General features: G+C 38.9%; 1 protein-coding gene across 1 annotated transcript; it reads left to right on the top strand.

The window, feature by feature from the left end:
- Positions 1 to 338: 338 nt before the first annotated feature.
- On the top strand, positions 339 to 21,807 carry LOC146678156 (adhesion G protein-coupled receptor G5-like). Its single transcript, XM_085413130.1, has 14 exons — positions 339 to 569; positions 4,437 to 4,566; positions 6,444 to 6,519; positions 6,679 to 6,820; positions 7,526 to 7,645; positions 8,334 to 8,459; positions 8,582 to 8,627; positions 11,037 to 11,131; positions 13,635 to 13,753; positions 13,978 to 14,246; positions 14,335 to 14,422; positions 14,712 to 14,841; positions 15,000 to 15,156; positions 21,446 to 21,807. The coding sequence occupies exons 1-14, from the start codon at positions 339 to 341 to the stop codon at positions 21,538 to 21,540; spliced, it is 1,824 nt and encodes a 607-aa protein (XP_085269256.1). The 3' UTR covers positions 21,541 to 21,807.
- The last annotated feature ends 302 nt before the right edge of the window (positions 21,808 to 22,109 follow it).

Raw genomic sequence — 22,109 nt, forward strand, 5'->3', positions numbered from 1 at the left:
CTCTCCACACCGTTACATATGTACGGGGTAACTCTGTAAGACATCCCGCGATGAGACAGTGCAACCGAACCGCCGAGAATGAAGGGTGCAATAAACTATTGACAAAGTACCCATAAGCAGACCACCCCGGTCAGGGATTTGCCAGACGCGAAGGCCAAGCAGGGGGATTGGAGGCAGCAGTCTGCAGACGCTAGACTGGCCCGAACTGGTTGTGCAGGATGCAGGACCTCAAGTGATCAGCCGCTCGAGGTCAGCCCGGGAACCACGAGGCAGACCACCAGGGAGCGCAGCACACCGGGCTGCCAAGTAGGATCCCGCTGGTCGCATAGGCCTACAACATGCAGGCAATGCCAGACAAAGAGTTGGCGCTACAGGCTGAAGAACTCTTACTCACCACAGCGAGTGTAAGCCAGCAAAGCGGGCAGCAGGCCAGGGGGGCACAGCCTATAGTAGCAGGTCAAGCAAGGGATGAGACCTGTCCATCCACAGAGCCGAAGCCGCCCAGTGCTGTTGACAGACAGGGAGGGGGCCTGCTGAAGTGGAGGGCTGAGCAAGGCAATGACTCAAAGGTCCACCCCCAGCACTGTCACTACGTGCTGTCCGCAGACAGATGAGCCTCAAGAGTGAACTCGAACAAGATACTCAAGCTCAGTCCCTAGAACAGGGCTGGCCCTTCTGATCAGCCTCGAACTCAGGAGGGGGATAATATTGTTTCCAATGCATTTCTGTTTAAGGGAAAGAAATTTCTATTATACATGGTGCTTGAGTTTTTTATGAGAGAGAAAACAAATATGCTCAAATGATAAGTTTTCACAATCTATTATTAACCGGTTAGACCGGTTCAAATTAGTTTGACATGGCACCATTGAGTATGTCAAATGTTCCCCACTGTGTACCCTTCCTTCTATTTCAGGCATCTTGTATTTAGTTCATTCATATGTCTGTGTTTTCTCTAGTTAGTTATCTCACTTTCTGTGTTATTTTAGAGTTTGTGTTCCTTGTTTGTTGTCTTGATTCTTCTTCCCTCGTCAAAGTAGATGCTTCTGTTCCTCCCTTCTCAGTGTTTTTTTTTTGTTAGCTCCTCCCTAGTCTTGCGTCTCTCTTCAGCTTAATGCTTTAGCTAGTGCGTGTTTTTAAATTCTAGATTTTTAGACTTCACTTTCCTTTTGTACTCACTCAAAAAATGACTCACTTTAGGTTTAACGCACTCTGTCTCCACATGCTTGTATTTTGGTCCTTCACAACCTACAATCTGCACATCCTGCAGATTCTGACACACGGATGAATTACTACTTTCATTTTCAAATGTGCGTACTCAATGCATCTCCTGTATACAGTCTAAACAGTTTTTTCTCTCGCTCTTTTTTGTGCCATGCAGGTTTCTTCATCTTCCTGTGGTTTATGATGTCACTGAAAAAGGCTAAAACCGCAGTTACCAAGACAAGCAATGAAACACGAAGCACCAGCACCTAGTTTACACACAACTATGTGCTTCTGACATATTTTTTGTCCTTGTCTCAGTTCAATATCTCAATATAGGGTGGAGAGCCACCCTATCCCTAACATCACAACAACCCGCTACAAGTCCTCGTTCACTGCATCCATGAATCTTGTCTGTGGTCTTCCTCTTTTCCTCTTACCTGGCAGCTTCATATTCAGCCTCTTTTTTCCAATACAGTGGGGCAAAAAAGTATTTAGTCAGCCACCGATTGTGCAAGTTCCCCCACTTAAAATGATGACAGAGGTCAGTAATTTGCAACAGAGGTACACTTCAACTGTGAGAGACAGAATGTGGAAAAAAAAATCCATGAATCCACATGGTAGGATTTGTAAAGAATTTATTCGTAAATCAGGGTGGAAAATAAGTATTTGGTCAATAACAAAAATACAACTCAATACTTTGTAACATAACCTTTGTTGGCAATAACAGAGGTCAAACGTTTACTATAGGTCTTTACCAGGTTTGCACACACAGTAGCTGGTATTTTGGCCCATTCCTCCATGCAGATCTTCTCGAGAGCAGTGATGTTTTGGGGCTGTCGCCGAGCAACACCGACTTTCAACTCCCGCCACAGATTTTCTATGGGGTTGAGGTCTGGAGACTGGCTAGGCCACTCCAGGACTTTCAAATGCTTCTTACGGAGCCACTCCTTTGTTGCCCGGGCGGTGTGTTTTGGATCATTGTCATGTTGGAAGACCCAGCCGTGTTTCATCTTCAAAGTTCTCACTGATGGAAGGAGGTTTTGGCTCAAAATCTCACGATACATGGCCCCATTCATTCTGTCCTTAACACGGATCAGTCGTCCTGTCCCCTTGGCAGAAAAACAGCCCCATAGCATGATGTTTCCACCCCCATGCTTCACAGTAGGTATGGTGTTCTTGGGATGCAACTCAGTATTCTTCTTCCTCCAAACACGACGAGTTGAGTTTATACCAAAAAGTTCTACTTTGGTTTCATCTGACCACATGACATTCTCCCAATCCTCTGCTGTATCATCCATGTGCTCTCTGGCAAACTTCAGACGGGCCTGGACATGCACTGGCTTCAGCAGCGGAACACGTCTGGCACTGTGGGATTTGATTCCCTGCCGTTGTAGTGTGTTACTGATGATGACCTTTGTTACTTTGGTCCCAGCTCTCTGCAGGTCATTCACCAGGTCCCCCCGTGTGGTTCTGGGATCTTTGCTCACCGTTCTTATGATCATTTCAAACCAGACACATTAACATCAGACATGGACTTTCAAAGTAAAACAGGAAACATAACACAGACTCACAGGCAGGCACTATAACAAAGGGAACAGAGACGTAGGACCAGGGCAGACACAGACACTGACTGGATGTGGGGATACAGCAGACAGGGGAGACAGCAACATGGAACACAGACAGAAAACCAGAACACTAAAACTCTAACCAAACCCCACCCAGAGAACCTAAACTAAGAATAATCCTAAAACCCATAAAGCAAAGCTAGAATATAATGAAATAACAAAATCAAAGAACCAAAAACACAAAACACTGGGTCAACGACCCAGGGACCCTAACAGAAAAGAATGTGTTTTAGTGCTGAAAATGTGAACAGTGTTCAGTATTATATTTTAATAACGTCATCCTGTATTTGCTGCATGCTCAGTAGTGACAAGGAAGCGAAGACGTGTATTTTTAGCTTTCCAACAAGTTGATACTTCCTCTTTCTTACTTAGAATGTCATTTACATTTGTTTCATCAACTTCCTTTACACCTCTTCCTATTCAGCTCTTTTCCCCCCCTGCTGTCACTTCTGCTGTGTTCTCTGTCCTGATGAACTGATTTCCACAGCAACATGCAAAGGTAGGCTATGCTTTGGTTCACTTTAAAGTACATTATACTTTTTGTGTTGATGCTAATAACAAGGATTAAAAAAAATATACATTTTATTTCAATGTATTTATTAGGATTATTGGTAGTATTACTAATAGTAGAAGTAGGAGGAGAAGAAGTTGTATAAGTTTTATTTCTTAATCTTTGTTTTTTTTTTTAAATAAGTTGGTGCAGTCTCTAAAACTGGACATCTTTTTATAGAAAACATCTTGTGGAGTAGCACTTTGACTGATGAGTCTTCAGGGTGATGGTGTGAGAGCTTTGGTGGCTGTCTCAATATCTCTACATTGACTAAAGGTCTTACTTTGTCAAATAGACCACAATGATAATTTAACTTTAAATATCTTTGTAGTATTTGAATTTCAAATTGTTTAACAGTATAACATTAAATCGATTAGTGTGCTACAGTACAATGTAAGACGCTATGACATGGAACCAATACCATCTCACATGTGTCCAGTTAGAGGAATTTGAACATCTGAACCTGTTACTCATTTACAATCAGTTTGCTGAATAGTTATAAACAGTGTTGATACTGATAACCTGTAATAAGTTCTGGTCTGTTACATTACCACTGCATTCATTACTCATGCTGCATTCCAATCTGAACAGTAATAGGTGGTTTGCCCCTGTCTGTATGGGATGGCCATACATCAAAGGAACATTGACTTTCAGTTTGAAACAGGAGCGAGGGCAGTTTCCAATGGTTTGATGACCCCTCCATCCACCGAGACCTCCTCTTGTGGTGCAGTTATATGGTTATATGGCTCAGTACCAACTTAAATCCCTTTATCCAATCATACATTCTGTGAGACAGTAAAACATAACATTTTTCACTCCCCGTACTGTACAATCAAATTACCGTTTTTAATCAATTAGAAACCTTAAATGCGGTGGGAATGATTTTCTGTCTACCTTCATCATAATGGCAACAAAATAAAAAAAGACAAATAACATAATGCTTGAATAGCTTTGTAAAATAATTCTAATCTAAATGAATCAACTAATTTTAATCTGAAAGGAACTTTGACAACATTTGACGGAAAAGCATAGATTTTATTTTTCATTCTAAATGTGAGTCTCTTCACAGGAAGAAGAGCTGGATATTCTGGTGGCTGATGTCTTTTGTATCTTATGAAATGCTTTATGAGAATTGGGTGTCAGGACAGGGTTCCTGTGAGACTATATGCAATATAACATCTAACATAGGTAAGTTGTTAACTGCTGTAATAAAATAATTACTTAAATCTGGGGACAGCAGACAATTTAGATTCTAACCCAAGAAACAAGGGGTGAGAGTTATTTACTTTTTCCTTTTGCCTTTTATGAGTTTATATAAACTCAGCTTGTTTTCTGTCAGTCTTTTAGCTACATGTGTCTATTTCTCTCCTACTCCTCCTCCTCCTCTTCTATTCTACCACAGCCCTAAAATGTCAGACATAAAATGTTATGTCCCTTTAAATCACTTTACTATACTTTAGAAGAAAGGATTCAATCCTCATTTAAATGTTCTTTAAATTTCTTTAAGTTTAAATTTCTTTAAGTGTTTTAGTTTAATAAATAAACTAAAACACTTTCAAATCACATGAGCCAATATTTTATTCAGAACAGAACAGAAATAACACAATAGAAGTTTAAAATGAGACATTTTTCAATTTTAAGCACAAAATTAGCTCATTTTAAATTTGATGCTTGCTACAGGACATGTTTACAATAGTGTAGCATCTGCTCTTCTTTTCAAAACATTTTGAAGACGTCTGGGCATCAAGGTTTTGAGTTTCTAGGGTTTTGGTGTGGGAATTTGTTTGATGTAGTTTTCATTTAATGATGCACCAAATGTTCTCTATAGGTGAAAGATTTGGAAAGCAAGCATAGCAATTCAGCACCCAGACTCTTCTCCGATGAAGCAATGCTGTTGTAATAGTGGCAGTATGTGGTTTTGCAATTTCCTGCTGAAATACAAAAGGCCTTCCCTGAAACAGATGTACTCTGGAAGGGATCATAAGTTGCTCTAAAACCTTTATGTATTTTATTTTATGAATCTTTTTATGAGGATTTTGTTTATATACAGAAAAAAGAACATATTGCAGATGACAGTTCCTTTCAACATTCAATGTTTCTTCCAAAACACGCAAGTTGCCCATATTGAATGCATTTCTTCCAACACATATCATCAAAGATGCTGACTTTTGAATTGAAAGCTGATAACACGCTGGAATGTCTCCCACTCTTTAGCCTGGAGGATGAGACGTCTGTGATTACCAACTAGGATGTCAAATCTGGACTCGTCTGGCCATAGAAAATGTTTCCATTTTGAAACAGTACATTTCACAGATATGACGCCGCCTCTCGATCATGTTCAAACATGGCTTCCTTTTTGCATGACAGAGCTTTAGTTAGTATCTGCAGATATCATATCAGATTGTGCTCATCGACAGTGGTTTCCTGGGCCCCTTAGTAATGTCAGTGACACAATCATGCCGATGAATGATGCAGTGTTGTCTGAGGGCCCGAAGACCATGGGCATTTAATAAAAATTTTCAGCCTTGTCCTTTATGCAGAGAGACTGTAGCACCTTCAGTGTAAATGGTTACAGACGCATCTCCAGTTTCTCTGAATCTTTTGATGATGCCATGCATTGCAGATGATGATGTTGAGGAACATTTGAAGTATTCCACAATCTTTTAAGGTACTGTTTCACAGATTGAAGAGCCTCTGCCCATCTTTTCTTCTGAGAGACTCTGGCTCTGTAAGACATCCCTTTTATAGCTTATCGTGTTACTTGCTGTTCTCCCAGCTGAAACGTTTTGATCTTTCTTGCTATTTCAGCCATTGTTTGTGACCTGTATCAAGCATCAAGTTTGAAATGTAAAATTTCTCAGTTCAGACATTTATTATTTATGTTTTGTTGTAAATAAAATACTAGCTTGCGTGATTTGAAAGTCTTTTGGTTCTCATCTTTGTCAAAATTTAACGAACATCCCTACTTTTCTGGAATTCATGTTTTATATACTATAACTTGTTTTGAACAGCCATTTTTTTAATTGTACAAGGGTAAAATGTGTGTTCTTACATTTTCTCTACAGGTCGTAATCATACAGAGTGTTGTATGGATTATACAGACAAGGTTTTGAGAACTGGAAAAGTCACTGACGCTATGACGTAAACATTTTAATTATTACACAAAATTTTCAGTATTTAAAACAAGATTTCAAATTTGTGTGGTTTTTTGTGTTTATTAATTATTTTGAAAAAAAATTACATTAATTTAAGGATGTAAATCATTAATATTGTTAATATTTTCCTATCCTCCTTCCCAAGAGCCATTACGACTCTAGAAAGTGTTCTAGAGAGAACAGAGGTGAATGTGAGCATGCAAGTGTGTGTCAAAACTTTTGTGGCGCTTCTGCACAAACCCAATGATACCTTTGGAGGCCTTAAAATTTATGCTGATGACACACAGGTAAAAAAAAAAGAACATCACATGATCCTATTGAACAATGGTTTGTAGTCAGACTCAAAGTGTAGCCAGAAATACCTACCAACTACTGAGCTGATATTTGGATCCAATTTTGAGGTTGGGTCAGATATTGGTTAGGACCTGCTTTTTTAAGGTCTGATACATTGTAATAAGTCTAATGTTCTGTTCAAGGTAATTATGGGGAACTTAATTACATCGAACAGGTAATTAACTCTTTGTAAAAAAGGAAATAATGGAAATAAACGTCAAACTAGGAAAGCTTTTATTAAATTTATGACAACGTCTTGGCATTACCTTGAGTGTTTTACTCCATTTCTATTTGTCAGCTCAAATCTGTGTGCAAGGAAGTGAAGAAAAATTCAGCCCACTTTTCTTTACACATTGTTTATTTCACTGAAGTCTGTGGGCATTAGTTTATGTGCAGATTAAGGTCTGGATAGTTATCAACATTATATTTTTATATTATAATTATTATATTTCTTATAAAATATTATATTTTACATTTTATTATACTTTTTGTGAAAAAGTTGGGAAAGTGAACTTTTAAATTCAGTTCACTTTCCAAACAGCAACACCATGACATCAATGTATTTTATTTACAATGTCAGTAGCAAGGGTTGCATTATGTTACTGCTATTCACATGCAGTTTTTTTCTTTCTGTTCTTGGCATGTTGATGCTGATACAGGTAACACCAGATGTGCCTCTTCTCAACAGTAAAGTCCTTGTCCAGCTGCCAAGAGAACTGGATGCTGGACCGAATAACAAGATTGTGTTCTGCATGTTTAAATGGCCTAAAATGAACGAGGTCATAAACTACATTTTCTTATATAACAATATGTAGGAAAAGGATTTGGTGAGCTATAGAACAATAGGATTTTTGCCAATTTTGTATTTACACATTAAATTTAAACTACTGCGAGGTTTTGCTTGTTTTAGTCTAATGAAATAACATTTGGATTTCAGGTTATATTTTTTTCTTATTTTTACCACTTGTTAGGAAATATGTATTTCTAGCTAATTTAGTAATTCTTTAGTGTTTTTGGTGATTTTAGTCTTTAGGTTTTGTTACTGTGCCTCCTTTGTCTCCCTTGTGTGTGTCTAGTCATCCTTGTTTCTATTTTTGTGTATTTCCTGGTTTATTTTGACAGTCCTGTGTCCCGGGTTAGAGTATTCTGTTTTGCTTCCTCCCCGTCTTGTTTGTCAGATTAGGTTCAACTGTTTCTCCCTTCTGTTATGTATTCCCTTTTTAGCCTCTGTATTTATTGTGTGTTGACCTTTTATTGATTAATAAAATGTAAATTAGTACACATATTTTTGAAGGAAGCTGGGTACACAAGGAAAGAAAAATCTCATTTTTAACTAAATGTAAATTATTTGAATATCAAACAGTGCATCTAGATCATTGAGTAGTGTGTTTTTCCCCCCCGAAAATAATATTAAAATTGTCTTTGCAAAATTGTTAAACCAGCTGACAAATTTGCATTTTATTGTAGAGCGTTTTTGAAAGCCCACATGAAGTATATGATCAAAGACTGGTTGGTCTGAGTGTGCAGAACAAGGAGATATCAGGACTGCAGGAGCGCATCAACATCACGATGGAGTTTACCAAGAAAATCGACGTAACTATGCTTTTTTTGATCATTTATTTCATTTCTACCTCTTGTTACTTTATTGCATAATTAATTGATACATATAATATGCTGTACATTTTGTACAAACATGAAATATGTTTGTGTCATAGGAAACTCAAAAACCCTCGTGTCATTTCCTTAATTATTCAACATGCAGTAAGTAACAAGCATCACATCTGTCATGAACAGTAATGTACACTGCTCAAAAAATAAGTAAAGGAACACTTTTTAATCAGAGTACAGCATCAAGTCAGTTAAACCTATGGGCTATAGGTGTGGTCAGCTAAGTAGCAGAGGGGGTAGATAATTTGGCGTTAATAAAATTAATACCAGGTGTACTAGATGGATAATAATGAGACAAACTCCCAAAAAAGAATGGTTTTACAGTTGGTGGACACCGATATCTTTCCATCTTCATCTATTCTGTTTTTTCACTAGTTTTGCATTTGACTGGGATCATTCTCATTACTGTTAACATGAGGACATACATGAACCCTACAAAGGTTGCAGAGGCAGTCAAACTCCTTCAAGATGGCGCATCAAGACATGTCATTGCCAGAAAATCTGCTATGTCTCCCATCACACTTTGCAAGAGCATAGAAGAGATTCTAGGAGGCAGGAGGTTACTTTAAGAGAGCTGGACAAGACTGTTAAAGGTCCTTAATCCATAAGTACCACATGTGCCCTTTGTGTAAGGAAGAACAGGAAGAGCACAGATAGAGGCCTACAAAACGACTTCCAGCAGACCCGACATCCTCAAGTAGGCTCATTGATGCCTTTGTCCAAATCTGGGAGGAGATCGCCAGGGACACCATCCAGTCTCATTAGGAGCATGCCCCAGCTTTGTCAGGCAAGCACAGAAGCATGTGGGGGACATATGAACTACCAGTGATGGGAATAACGGCGTTACAAGTAACGGCGTTACTAACGGCGTTACTTTTTTCAGTAACGAGTAATCAAACTAATTACTATTCCTATCGTTACAATGCTGTTACAGTTACTAACAAGAAAATGCGGTCCGTTACTATTTTTCAACAAACAGACGGTTGAAGCTGTGTTCAGCTTACCACATCTTGTATCAGTTGCATGGAAGTAGCTGACTACATAAGTAATCTGGACGCTACAGCTTTAAGCAGCTGCGCGCGCTCCCGCGGACAGTGATCACGATCACTGTCTAGCACAACACCTGGAGCTAAGGGGGCAAAACAATCGCATGAGTGCTGCTGTTTGACTGAGGAAGAGTAAAGTAGCTGTGGTAAGCCAATCACATGACCACTTAAAGACAAAGCAACAAGGTGATTCATACCAGTTTATAAATTGCGTTGATAGGCCACATAAAACCAGAGTCATGATAAACAATAGATACGCGGTGTTTTTCCTCAATAGTTTCGCAGCGAGACCTCTGAGCAACCCCCCCCCCAAAAAAAAACCAAAAAAAAAAAACCAGGATAAGTTTTAGGAGTGACAGTGAGAGAGAGAAAGACAGCAGAAAAAGAGGGAGAGAGAGTTTTGAGATGTGAGAGAATTGTGACGTTTAGCGTCTTTGGAGTGTGTAGTTAATATGTTGCCTTGTGTAGTTAGTGTGTAGTGATGTGGATAGTTTTGTGTTGTGTGTCAGAACAATGAGGCGACTGCTGTCTCCAAATAGAAAAAGGAGTGATACACCTGCTGCTGTCAGGCCTGCAGGTATCAGGCTGTGATGTTCTCCTTTATAGTGGACATAAATTGTGTTTTTGGAGTGGAACAAATAACTTGTGTGGCATCTTATTGAATGCAGAACAGCTGGTTGTTCTGTAATTGAAATGGTTATTTAAAAAAAATCAAGGTAAAAGGTAAATTGATGAATTTGTTGTTTGCAAAACTTGTGCATAGGATTTTAAAATTGATCATTTATATTTGCATTTAAAGTTCTGAAATATGATTCATTAAACATGTTTGTGGTTGTTAAAATGTAACTTTTTCTACTCTGATTTTACATTTTTTGTCTGATTTTAGATCAATTGTGTTAATACAGTATGTCAAAATGAAAAGATAACTGTAAATTCAGACACGTGAGGTTGTGCTTAAAAGGATGATACCAAACAAGGCAAAGTAAATAGTTTTTAAAGGTGAAATGTGGAGGGAAAATCAAAAGTAGTTTGAGTAGTTAAAAATGTTAACTAACTAACAGTTACTAACTTTTTTGGAGAAGTAACTAGTAACTATAATTAATTACTTTTTCAAAGTAACTTCCCCAACACTGCGAACTACTGAGTACCATTTTGAATTGGTATTCAACCCACTGTAGGTTTATATTTCCCTTTCTATCAAAAAATGTGGGATCTGTTCATTCTTAACACATTACCCAGTTGATATCATTATAGATAACCAGCGTGATTCTTTTCCCCCTCAAAATCTGATGTGTTTTTAAAGTGTTCCTTTAATCTTTTTCTGAGCAGCAAGACACCTATTTCTTTCATAAGTTGGACTCATTGGGGTTTGTGTTTTCACTCAGGGCCCCGACACTGAGTTGACGTTCAGAAATTTAATCTTTTGCATAATGGATCTGTTTGTTTTGTTTACCAGATTTTAGTGAGGATGGCTGCCTCACACACTGGACACGTGGTCAGACTACCATCACCTGTTCCTGTAACCACCTCACATACTTTGGCGTCCTCATAGTAAGATTGGACTCATTCATTATATAAAGAGGGATTCAGTGAACTGCAAAACAAAGTATAAATACAACATCTTGTAAAGAATTTGAGAGCTCTCTTGTCCTTCTGTCTGTCCATCTCTTCTCACCTATGTCACCAAACATTTATCTGAACTGCTTCAAACTTTGCAGCTGAATTTCCTGGGTCTCGAGTTAATGTGTTACTGAGTTGATGTTCATCAGATGAGTGGTTCTCATATAAGTCTGTTAAAAAAAAAGAAGAAGCCATTCTCCGTCAATTGGTTTTCCCCATGTATTTCTGGCACAGCATGCTTGGGAGGGGCACATTAACATATAGACATGTTTGTTTGGCTAGCTTCACAAGGACATGCCAGACCATTAATCAATCTACCTTAATTTTACCTCAAACCTTCAAACAGGCTTGTCAAGTGGTGTGGGGCAAAAGACAGCAAGCTTAAAAAAAACCTAGCAAAATGTAGTCATAGTGGTGACTGAAAGACGCACAGCTTCTCAGAAAGATAAGTGTTTTAGATTTCTTCTTTAGATCTTCGGTTTCCTCAGTTTCCTTTATCAGAAATGGTGATGAAGTATTAATAAACCCATAAACTTGCACAGCTACACACACATACAAACACCCACCCACACACACACCCACACACACAACAATTCAGGAAATCCGCATGTGATATAAATTTATAAATTAAAGTGACTAAAACATGGGTAACTGTGCGCTCATTGTATTAGTACAACTAATGAAAGAAAAAGCCAAAAGCATCTTTTATATGTTAGCAAATCTCTTTATCCGGTGTGTGAAAGTAAACAATGTAGTTTGCTCTCTGCATGCAAAGAAAAGAAACATTTTGCCATGTTACTGCACATGTATGTAATAAATGTGCAGTTTATATAACCTACACATTCATTGAATGTAAAAATTATGCATGAAAATATAGTAACAAATATGATTTGTTATAAATGTAGATACGTTAGTTGTGCATTTCCTTCTTTTCTTCTTTTCAGTTTGGTTTCATTCTTGATGGTGCCACCAGATGACACCAAACTGAAATGATTTCTTGTACAGAATGTGTTCTCCCTTCACCTGCTCTGCTCAACTTGTTTTCAATCAAATTACTATCCTGCCCTGGTCAGAGCATGGCAATGTTACATGCAACTGCTAAGGGCACAGTCTGGCTTGCGGCATAGCCCATCATTGCACCTTTATTCCTCTGACCGCACTTGAAAACACTGCAGCCAAAACTATCCACACTCACACAGAGAAAGTGTTTGCACTGTAATCACACACACAGGAAGTGTGCAGTGCTGTCTGTTATTGCATGCCGTTCCTGTATTGCTGCTATGTTGTATTGCTTTTCATGTTAATTGTTTGTGTGTGTTGCTCGTGCTTGCTTACCTATCGTTTGCCTCCGTTTGCCTCTGTTGTTATGATTGTATGTAGCATATTTATTTAATGCTTTATTTTATTTTTCAGATGTATTCAGCTGTTCTTTTAACTTTCTTTTTAGCCCTGCCCCCATTGTCTTCAAGGGACTTGTACCATTAGGAATAACAAGCATACTTATTAACTTAATGGGTTAAAGTTAAAGTTACAGTGTAAAAATAATAAGTAAGAAAGTATTTGCTTCTGGAATGTGACTAATTGTTATAATTAGGGTTGCACCGATACCCATACCGGTATCGGGTATCGGCCTCGATACCCCATTTTCTAAAGTACTCGTACTCGTTAAAAGTCCCCCAATATTGGGGACCGATACCACGGTCTGAGACCTGTCTATGTTTGAGCGGCATGTAAGGGGTTAATCACAGGCGCCGAGTAAATACCGAGTAAATACCTCTCAGCCCCATGTAGGAGTGTGGAAAGTGAAAGTCTTTGTAGCTCAGTGTCACACATTATAGATGAAAACAGAAACAGTCTGACTGAGATAATGCAGAAAAGCTACTTTTCTTAAAAAAAAACTGCCACTCACTTATTCTCTCCATTAAGTGAGTTATCTTAGACATGATGTTAATACCTACCTCAGTTGCACTGACTGCCACAGTTCTATGTTGGTGGATGTTGTTAGTTTATTCAAATATTGTGCACTAAATAGCAAAGATGTTTATTAATGCCCCTTGTGTTGTCCAAAGCGGCAGAGTTTACAATAAACTGAAAACAATACTTGAGTTGCACTGTCACTGTTTAATTTTTTTTTCATAATTATTTATTCTGTAATATGCTGCATACAACATGCTTTTCATTTTAAATAAATGCTCTTAATTCCAAACCAGTCCCTTGTTTGTTTGTTTTTGTTTGTTTTGGTTTTTTTTGTTAAATTATAGGACTAAAGCTGTTACCTGTAAATTTAAATCATGTTTTTATTAAGTACTCTGTATCGGTATCGGCGAGTACTGAAATGCAAGTACTCGTACTCGTTTCCAAAAAGTGGTATCGGTGCATCCCTAGTTATAATACAAATAGTGAAAGATGATATAAACATGTGTTTTCTCCACAGATAACTGATCCTTCCATCACAAAGAAAGACCAAGAGATTTTAACACACATTACTGTGATCGGCTGTAGTATTTCCCTTTTTGCTTTGGTCATAGCCATTTTGCTCTTTATTACAAACAGGTAATAAATTCATTTTTCATATTCTTCCCATCTTCATCAGTTCTTCCACTCGTTTTTAGTACCTCCTGTAATCTCATTTGCTTCAGTTCCTGTCCTCTTTTTCTGAATCATCTCTTACAGCAAATGCTCTCTTTATTCTGTACTTATCACTTCATCTTTTCTTTCTTCTCTTTTTACGGCCTACTATTTCTCCAGTTGTGATACAGTATGTTTCTGTTTGACAGAAAACTCAGACAAGATGTCTCTATGAAGGTCCACATCAACCTTGTAATTGCCCTGATGCTCCTCAACCTGCACTTCCTGCCCAGTCAGGCAGCGGCAGCAGGGTCTTCCTCTGGACTTTGCTTATACATGGCTCTTTTACTTCATTATTCCCTGCTGGCCACTTTCAGCTGGATGGCCTTGGAAGGTTTCCACTTATATCTTCTCCTGGTCAAAGTCTTCAACATCTATGTCAAGAAATACCTGCTCAAACTCAGCGTGGTGGGATGGGGTGAGTGGAATAATTTTAATCAGGAACCTGTCATTATCAATCTGGAAATGGTATGGTGAATAATCTTTTTTTTTTTTTTTGGCTCCAGGCGTCCCTGCAGTGATTGTGTCAGTGGTGGTCATCATAGACAGAAAGTTTTATGGTCAGGTTGCTCTGGAAACATCTAACTCTACAATGTAAGATTTGCTAGCATGTAAATTCAGGAATAGTAGTTTACATTTACTTATTTACTTATTAATTGTTTTACACATGGGTTTTTGTATACATGCATGTTTATTTTTTTAAGGGAGAATCAGAAAGCTTCATTTCACCAAGCATCTAACTTGCTAAAATTGAAACATTATTTCCTTTGTAGCCCTGGGGATGCTTTTACTACATAGATCTGCATTAATGTGTCTTTTACAGAGCACATTGTTAATTTTTCAGTTTGTGAGGTTAAAACATGATCTGCTCTTTTTTTAATAGATGCTATATAACCAATTCCTACGTGAAAATATGGACTACAGTGGTACTGTTCAGCTTGGTGTTCCTTTTTAATGTAATCATGTTTGGGGTGACAATCAGACGTGTTTTGATTCTCCACCACACCAGAGAGGTAATTCTGTAGTCTTAAAAGAAATATTTAAGTAGTAATCCATCAGTGTATCCATTGGAAACCCAAAACCAGCAATGAAGTATTTTTTTATGACAATTCAAGGTCTCAAACTTTGATTGTGTGTAACCTGGTATGTCATTTTATATTTGGCAAATCAGTTTGGGCAGAATAACCTTGAAAAAACAAAGAAAGACATTTGCTCCCTGGCTGGAGTCATGACTCTGCTCGGCATTACCTGGGGCCTGGTCTTTTTCTCATTTGGCCTCCTGACCACTCCTGCCCTCTACCTCTTCTGCATCTTGAACTCACTGCAAGGTCTGTAAACACACACACACACACACAATCATAGCGGCAGAGTTGACAATGTGGATTGCGCCCACAGAAAAACTGTGATTAAAGTTTCTAGAAACTAGACATATTGCCATTTTCACAGTTTATTAATTCAACAAACAGGGTTCTCAGTAGGGATGGGTATCGTTTAGGTTTTATCCGATACCGGTGCTAAACCGGTACTTTTGAAACGGTGCCGGTGCTTAAACGGTGCTCAAACCGGTGCTTAAAGAATGGAGAACACAAAATTGGTCCAAAAACCTCTCATGTTCAGCTGTTTTTTGTAAAAATATAACAATGTTAGCCTTTTCTGCAGCTATGGGGCATATATGGTATCACTCTTGGCTGGAAGCAGTGCTTAAACAATGGAAAAAACACAAACTTTGTCCAAAACCTCTCATGTTTAACTGTTTTCCACTTTTTCTTTGGTCATTTTAGCCTTTTTGGCCAGGGTGAAGGGAGTATCTGCCATGAAACAAGAAGACAGCCGCATGTAGCTATGATGCTGTTTGCTAGTTCACCTTACATGCATTAATTTAATAACGTGGTTAGCCTACTCAATGTAAATTACACACAAACAACATTAAGCTACTCACGCAGAGAAGAACGGCTGCTGCTGCTGCCACCATCATCCGTCATCATTTCTGCTACACTGGCAGGGCTAGGGGCCAGGACTCTCCTCTTCGTGTTTTTGGGGGATGTTGCTCCGGGTCCGATAACAGGCAACCCACCCGCAGTAGATGTGCACGGTGTGAGATCTCGCAGCAAGCTATCAAATACGGCGCATTCCTCGGCTTTTAAAAAAAACGCTATGCGTCACCAGGTGTTTCATCGGATTTCAGGTGTTACCTCCTTTGACAGTATCACAGTATCAGCTTAAAGCACTTGTTGCTGCTGAGTTTGCATCTTTTGCTGTGAAGTACAGCCAGACTTTTGACCGCTTCGCCTTGGGCATTTTTAATCTGTAGCTCTGCTTAAAAGAACGTCCGTACCTGGACCCGCCTACTATCCTCGGAAATGTAAAATGATTGGCTAGAATCTAAAGTGTATCACAGCTCAGGAAAAAAAAGCACCGAAATAAAGCACCGAAATGTGCGCTGCTTTTCGGTCTGGTTACTACCGTTTATGTCAGAACCGGTGCCATCATGGCACCGGATACCGGTACCCATCCCTAGTTCTCAGTCATATGTGCTAAATCTCGCTTTGTGGAAGTGCATGTTGCTATCTTGGAGGATAGAGTTCTGGCCCAGACTGTGGAGATATGGGACTGCCACTGGTTGCAGAATCTCAATGTCAATATCTCTGTTCCTTGACATGGATGAAACTAATGACAAGACTTGCTTTTCTAGTAAGGGAGCTGCTGCCTCACAACATCACACTGATTCCACCAAACGCTGTCACCCATGGTGCAGCGATCAGCACATCATTCTCTGTGTTTGCTCCACACTTTCACTCCATGCCTTAGGCAGATTCAGGACACATTGCTGAACATAACATTCCTCTACATGTTCGGGTTCTAGTGCAGATGTTGCTGACACCAGCTTAAACAGGCCGGACTGTGAAGTTCAGTCATGTTAAGCCCCGTGAGTCTGGGATAGGCGGCTTGCAGCCTATTCAGGATTGTCTGAGGACAGAGTTGTCAGCCATTGTCGCGAAATCAATCAATGTAGAGCAGTGTCACAAACCACGGAGGCCCCAGAAAAGTGCAATCAAACGATGAGTTTATTAACAGCCCGGAGAGAACATCAACATATGTCTTCTGACCAAAATACATGTTACATGGTACACGCCCCCCCATGGCGTCAATGACAGATTAAAATAGGTTCCAGGCATTAGTCACAGTTAACCGTACATCTTTAATAGCTATAAGCAGACATAGAACTTCTCCTTTCTATAACACCTTCCATACAAGGTAATAAACTTCAAGCCCTCAGGGTCTCTGAGGCTAATTATTGACTCTGATCGTCTGTTACCAAGTAGAATAAAATATATTAAGACACCAAATGAATTCAGGCCTCAGGCCGGATACATTCCTAGGGTGTGTGTATTATGTGTACTGTAAGCATGCATTGCAGTTATCCTTCTATGTTCTAGTTTCCCTCAGCATGTATCACCTGGACAGTCACGCCAGTGAAGCTTAAGACCCTTAATGAACTGAACATCAACTCAAAATAAGCACAGTATAAAGCAATGTGTATAAAATACTTCTAACCGTACTTGTAATAAAAGTAAACATAATAAAAGGATCCTTAAATGAAGATCTTCAATAAGCAACTTTAATGCAATCCCAATACTGTACGAAATATTATTAAATGGAACAATGCTGTAAAGAATGATATTAATGCAGGTATAATGATGCAGATTGTATGGCAGGAATAAAAGAATTTCTATATCTCCACATTCCCTCTTTTGACATTCCAAAAAAGGAATGTCACCACACCTCGTGTTGTATCACTCCTCAGCCCACTCTATGGCATCTAAGTTCCTCAGGTAGATTGAATCCACCCGTCCAGGGTCCGCAACCCTAGCCATCGTTTTACCAAGAATCCTCTGACACAAGGAATGACACAACAACCACAGGTGACCAGTATCCCTAAAAGTGTAGCGAATGAAACCATTGCTGACATAGCCAAACCTTTCCACCGTCCAAACACGGATCCATTCATACGTATTCACACCAGGTATTGCTAATAGTGGAGACCCCCGCGCAAATAATCAGATTCTGCACTCTCAGCAACATGAGCTCATTCATTTGTTTTATTCTGTTTTGTTTTTTTTTGTTTGTTTTTTTTAGGAAAATAGTTTTTTATGCTTTTGACTGGATTGAATCGCTACAATCCTTTTAGACAGGGACTTAGACCTAATCCGGTCCCCACAGGTAGCTTTCTCCTCAGCCAGTTGTAATCTGGAAAGCCCACCTTATGTTTGTTCTCCCAAGAATTTTCAGCGCTGTTATTCACTGTTGCAGGCCTGCTTAGAACAAAAATGAGAAAAAGAGAGCTGATTATTAGCTCATCAAAGCACAAAACAAAATCACCTGACAGGTTTTCTCTAAGTGCACTGTTACAAAAATCATGGGCCCCTCTCAGACAAACTGACCGAATCAATCCATCACTACAACAACAACCTCAAAAATCTTAAACACAGAACATTTTGCCACAAGTTCTTCAAGGTCCTGGCACTCTGAAGTCAACTGACATAATTTCACCTGCTAAATACACAGAAAGTTTTGTTAAACGCCACACAGTCACAGTGTCTCCTCCAGTGCAAGCTTCACTCACACAGTCAGACAGGAAACCCAAGTTCCTCTTTTTCTTTTCCTGTCCCGAGTCATTCAACTACTTTGCATACTGAGTCGTCTCTCAAGAAATTGCCGTGACAAGAGAAATACATGTTCAAACATTACCACCTTATTAAATTATTTTATTTCTTTCTACAGTGATCACTGGTTTTGATCACTCAGTACGAGAGCACTCCTAAGTCACTCTTTTAAAACTACTTTAATCACTGTTTCTTTTTTCCATAACTCCCTTGTCATATAGCTTCTTTGAGTTATTCCTCAGCTTCAAACTCAAGTGTATTTTATTAAACATTCACACCAGTCTATCACTCATACTAGTAGCAAGCTGATCTTCATTGCGTATGTTTGTGTTCTAAGCCAGGTTTAATCAATGTCTATGCATTAATCATCATGAGCTTGTCTTGTCTTTGTAAGGTTAATGCATTTTCTGTTTGTGTGTGTGTGATTTTGCATGTGTTCCTTTGCAGTGTTTCAGACTCCTTCACAATTTTCCCTTTAAACAGTCAATTTTCTCCTTCCCAAATTTGCTAACCCAAATTTTGATTTCCCACCTTAAATAACAGCATTCCTGGTCCTCAGCCAGAAGTTAGGGCCCACTTGTCAGGTTTATGGAGACACGGCGCTGTGAACAATTCAACCAGAAAGAGAGGGAGTGTTTTCTCTCTTTGGCTCATCACTGGTCATTGTTAATGACATTTCACCCTCCGCGTCAGCCCAGCGGCTTTACCCTTGAAGTCCCGTCTTCTTCACTTCATCTCACCAGTGAGTCTGAGCTCACAGGGACTGAGGCCAAGTAATCGTGACTGTGCCTGCCTTAGGTTGTCCCAGGGTTTCGAGGTGGGATCTTACCCGTCATGGGCTATCCAGCCTTCCATACTCGCCTGATACGGGGGTCAGGTGGGCAGGGGTGCTGTGAGGGGAGGGGACACACTGGCTCTGGAAATTAAAGGAGTGTAAGCTGCTTCCTTCATTGCATCTTATATTATAATCAGGTTTAATTCATGCATCTTTTCACTGAGCTGTGGATTCAACTATCTCACTTCTGATTCATTCCTAAAATAATTTCACATATGGCACTTTGTGTATGTGTGTTTTCTATTCATTAATGTAATTGTCAGTTATTTTCTCTCTTTATTTTACTTTTTTATCTGTTTGTTTGTAACGTTCTACTTTAGTTCTACTAAATCTTGATGTAAAAACAATACCCCCTCTTTCACGCACACACTCTGCAGTTTGCCTACGCACACACTTCTCTCTCAGACTTCCTCTGTTCACACACTCGCCTATGAGTTATTATTAGTTATTTATTATTTTGTACAAATCACACAGAATCATTCAAATCGAGTACTCACAGCATTCACACACTTAGAATCACTCAAAATATGCTTTCCTAAGAGTATTTTATCAAACATGCTTTCAAGAATCAGAAAGAGGAAGTAGACAACACTCAGTAACTGCGTCTGTCCTCTTAAAAGAGAAGCGAAATAAACACATATGGGACAATTCTCCCCATCTTAGACAAAATGTGACCTTAAATGTCCTTTTCTAAGTCATGTTCTTCTCTATACACAACTCTTGGCCTCCAGGGCATAACCTTTGGACTTATAACTCTGATATAAGTCCACACAGTACGGAGAACCTGCAAGTTCAGTTTTTTCTTTTTTAAATTCTCCACACACTTGAAGAACTGTTTGTCATTTATCTGCCCAAGAACTTCATCCAATGGACCTCGCCGGGTCCAGTAATCTTCAGCACATGTATCTCACCGCTGCCAGTGAGGATTTAAAACAGTTTCTTGTCAGCATTCACTTATCAAATGGACCACAGCCGATCCAGCAATATCGACACAATTGTGTATCCTCATGTACACAACTTAATCTTCACTGGTATCACAGCACATCTAGTAATATCTTCAGAATTACTTCATCATAGTAAACATTGATTTTCCTTTAAAATCAATTTACCATTAGAACTCAAGATCACAGCTGATTCGATTCTCTGAAATCCTGAGTCAGTTAAACACCTTGCTCAACTCAAGGTGTCCTCTTTCTCGGACTTCCTCGTCCGAGCTCACTCTTTTTACCCCGGCATCTCCACCAGAATGTTACAAGATCCTTAAATGAAGATCTTCAATAAGCAACTTTAATGCAATCCCAATACTGTACGAAATATTATTAAATGGAACAATGCTGTAAAGAATGATATTAATGCAGGTATAATGATGCAGGTTATATGGCAGGAATAAAAGAATTTCTATATCTCCACACCATATTGTCCTGCAAACTTTGACTTGAAAGTCTGTCTGCAGTTCCAAGTGCTGACAGAATGAGGACACAGTCTTTTTGTGGTGTCGTCTTCTTTGGACGCCCACTTTGTTGGTATTGACAAGTTTTTTTATGGGTGGACACACATACTCAACTCTGCTGCTTAATACACAAATGCATTTTCCTTATAGATACCATTTAAGGGGAAGTAATAGTATAAGACTTATTAAGTTTAGGGCGCACATAGCTCAGTAGGTAGAGTGGCCGCCCATGATCGGAAGGGTGGGGGTTCGAATCCACTGAGGTATGCTTGCCCAGAGGTATGCATTTGACCCATACCTCTGGGCAAGGTATGGGTCAAATGGAGAGAGAGTGCTTTCCCCATGGGAATCAATAAAATCCACATTATTATTAAACGTTTGCCATGTAATAATAGACTGTAAATGTGACGTTACTTTCCATTATAGGGGAGACATGAACTCTCTCTTCTGCCTAATGAGGACCAATGAACTATTTAAGATTTTTGTTAAAAATCTGTTTATGTTGACTAAAAGATAGGTAAGATTTCGTGTTGGATATGGATACACAGTGACTTGACAGATTTGACACAGATGCATTCTTAGAGCCAATTTCATGAACTCATCCTTTTCCCATCTAAACCTGAACATCTCTCTCTCTCTCTCTCTCTCTCTCTCCTTTGTGACTGCAGGTTTCTTCATCTTCCTTTGGTTTGTGATGTCACTGAGAAAGGCTAAAACCTTGGCTACTAAGATGAGCAGTGAAACACGCAGCACTAATAGCTAGTAGCAACACCTCCATAAGAATCTGTGTGTGTTGGTATAATTCATATTGTGATACAGTGACAACATGATTATTTCTTTTTTAAATCATGATGTTTATTTATAGAACAGCACAGCAGAAAAGGCAGCTGAGCAAGTGTGAACATTAATGTTATGTTTGAAGTATTATTGAAATACATGGAGTAAAACATTTGTGGTAAGGAATTAATCTCTCGTAAGAGCAACTTAGAGGATGGTTTTCCTATGCATTGTAAGCTTTTCCATATTTGAGCACAGTTTTCTGCCTAAAGTCAGTCATTTACATATATGCATGTTTTATAATTATCTCAGTTATAATTTCTTATTATTTTAATGTATATTAAACAACAAATTTGTATCTGAACATATATTCTTGCATACCTTGAGTGCCAGTATTAAAAGCATAATCATGTTACTGGATGCTTGTTTAGCCCTTGACAGGAAAACAATTATGGTTTACCGAGTTTATGACTAAAACTGTAGATATCAATCCACGTTAAACCAATCAGATCTGAACAGTTCCAACTTGACTCCTTACGAATCAACTGATATTTA

This window comes from Rhamphochromis longiceps, linkage group LG1 (assembly GCF_057381845.1).
Source record: "Rhamphochromis longiceps isolate RC_006_pf linkage group LG1, R_longiceps_female_GT1.1, whole genome shotgun sequence".
NCBI classification, from domain to species: Eukaryota; Metazoa; Chordata; class Actinopteri; order Cichliformes; family Cichlidae; genus Rhamphochromis; species Rhamphochromis longiceps.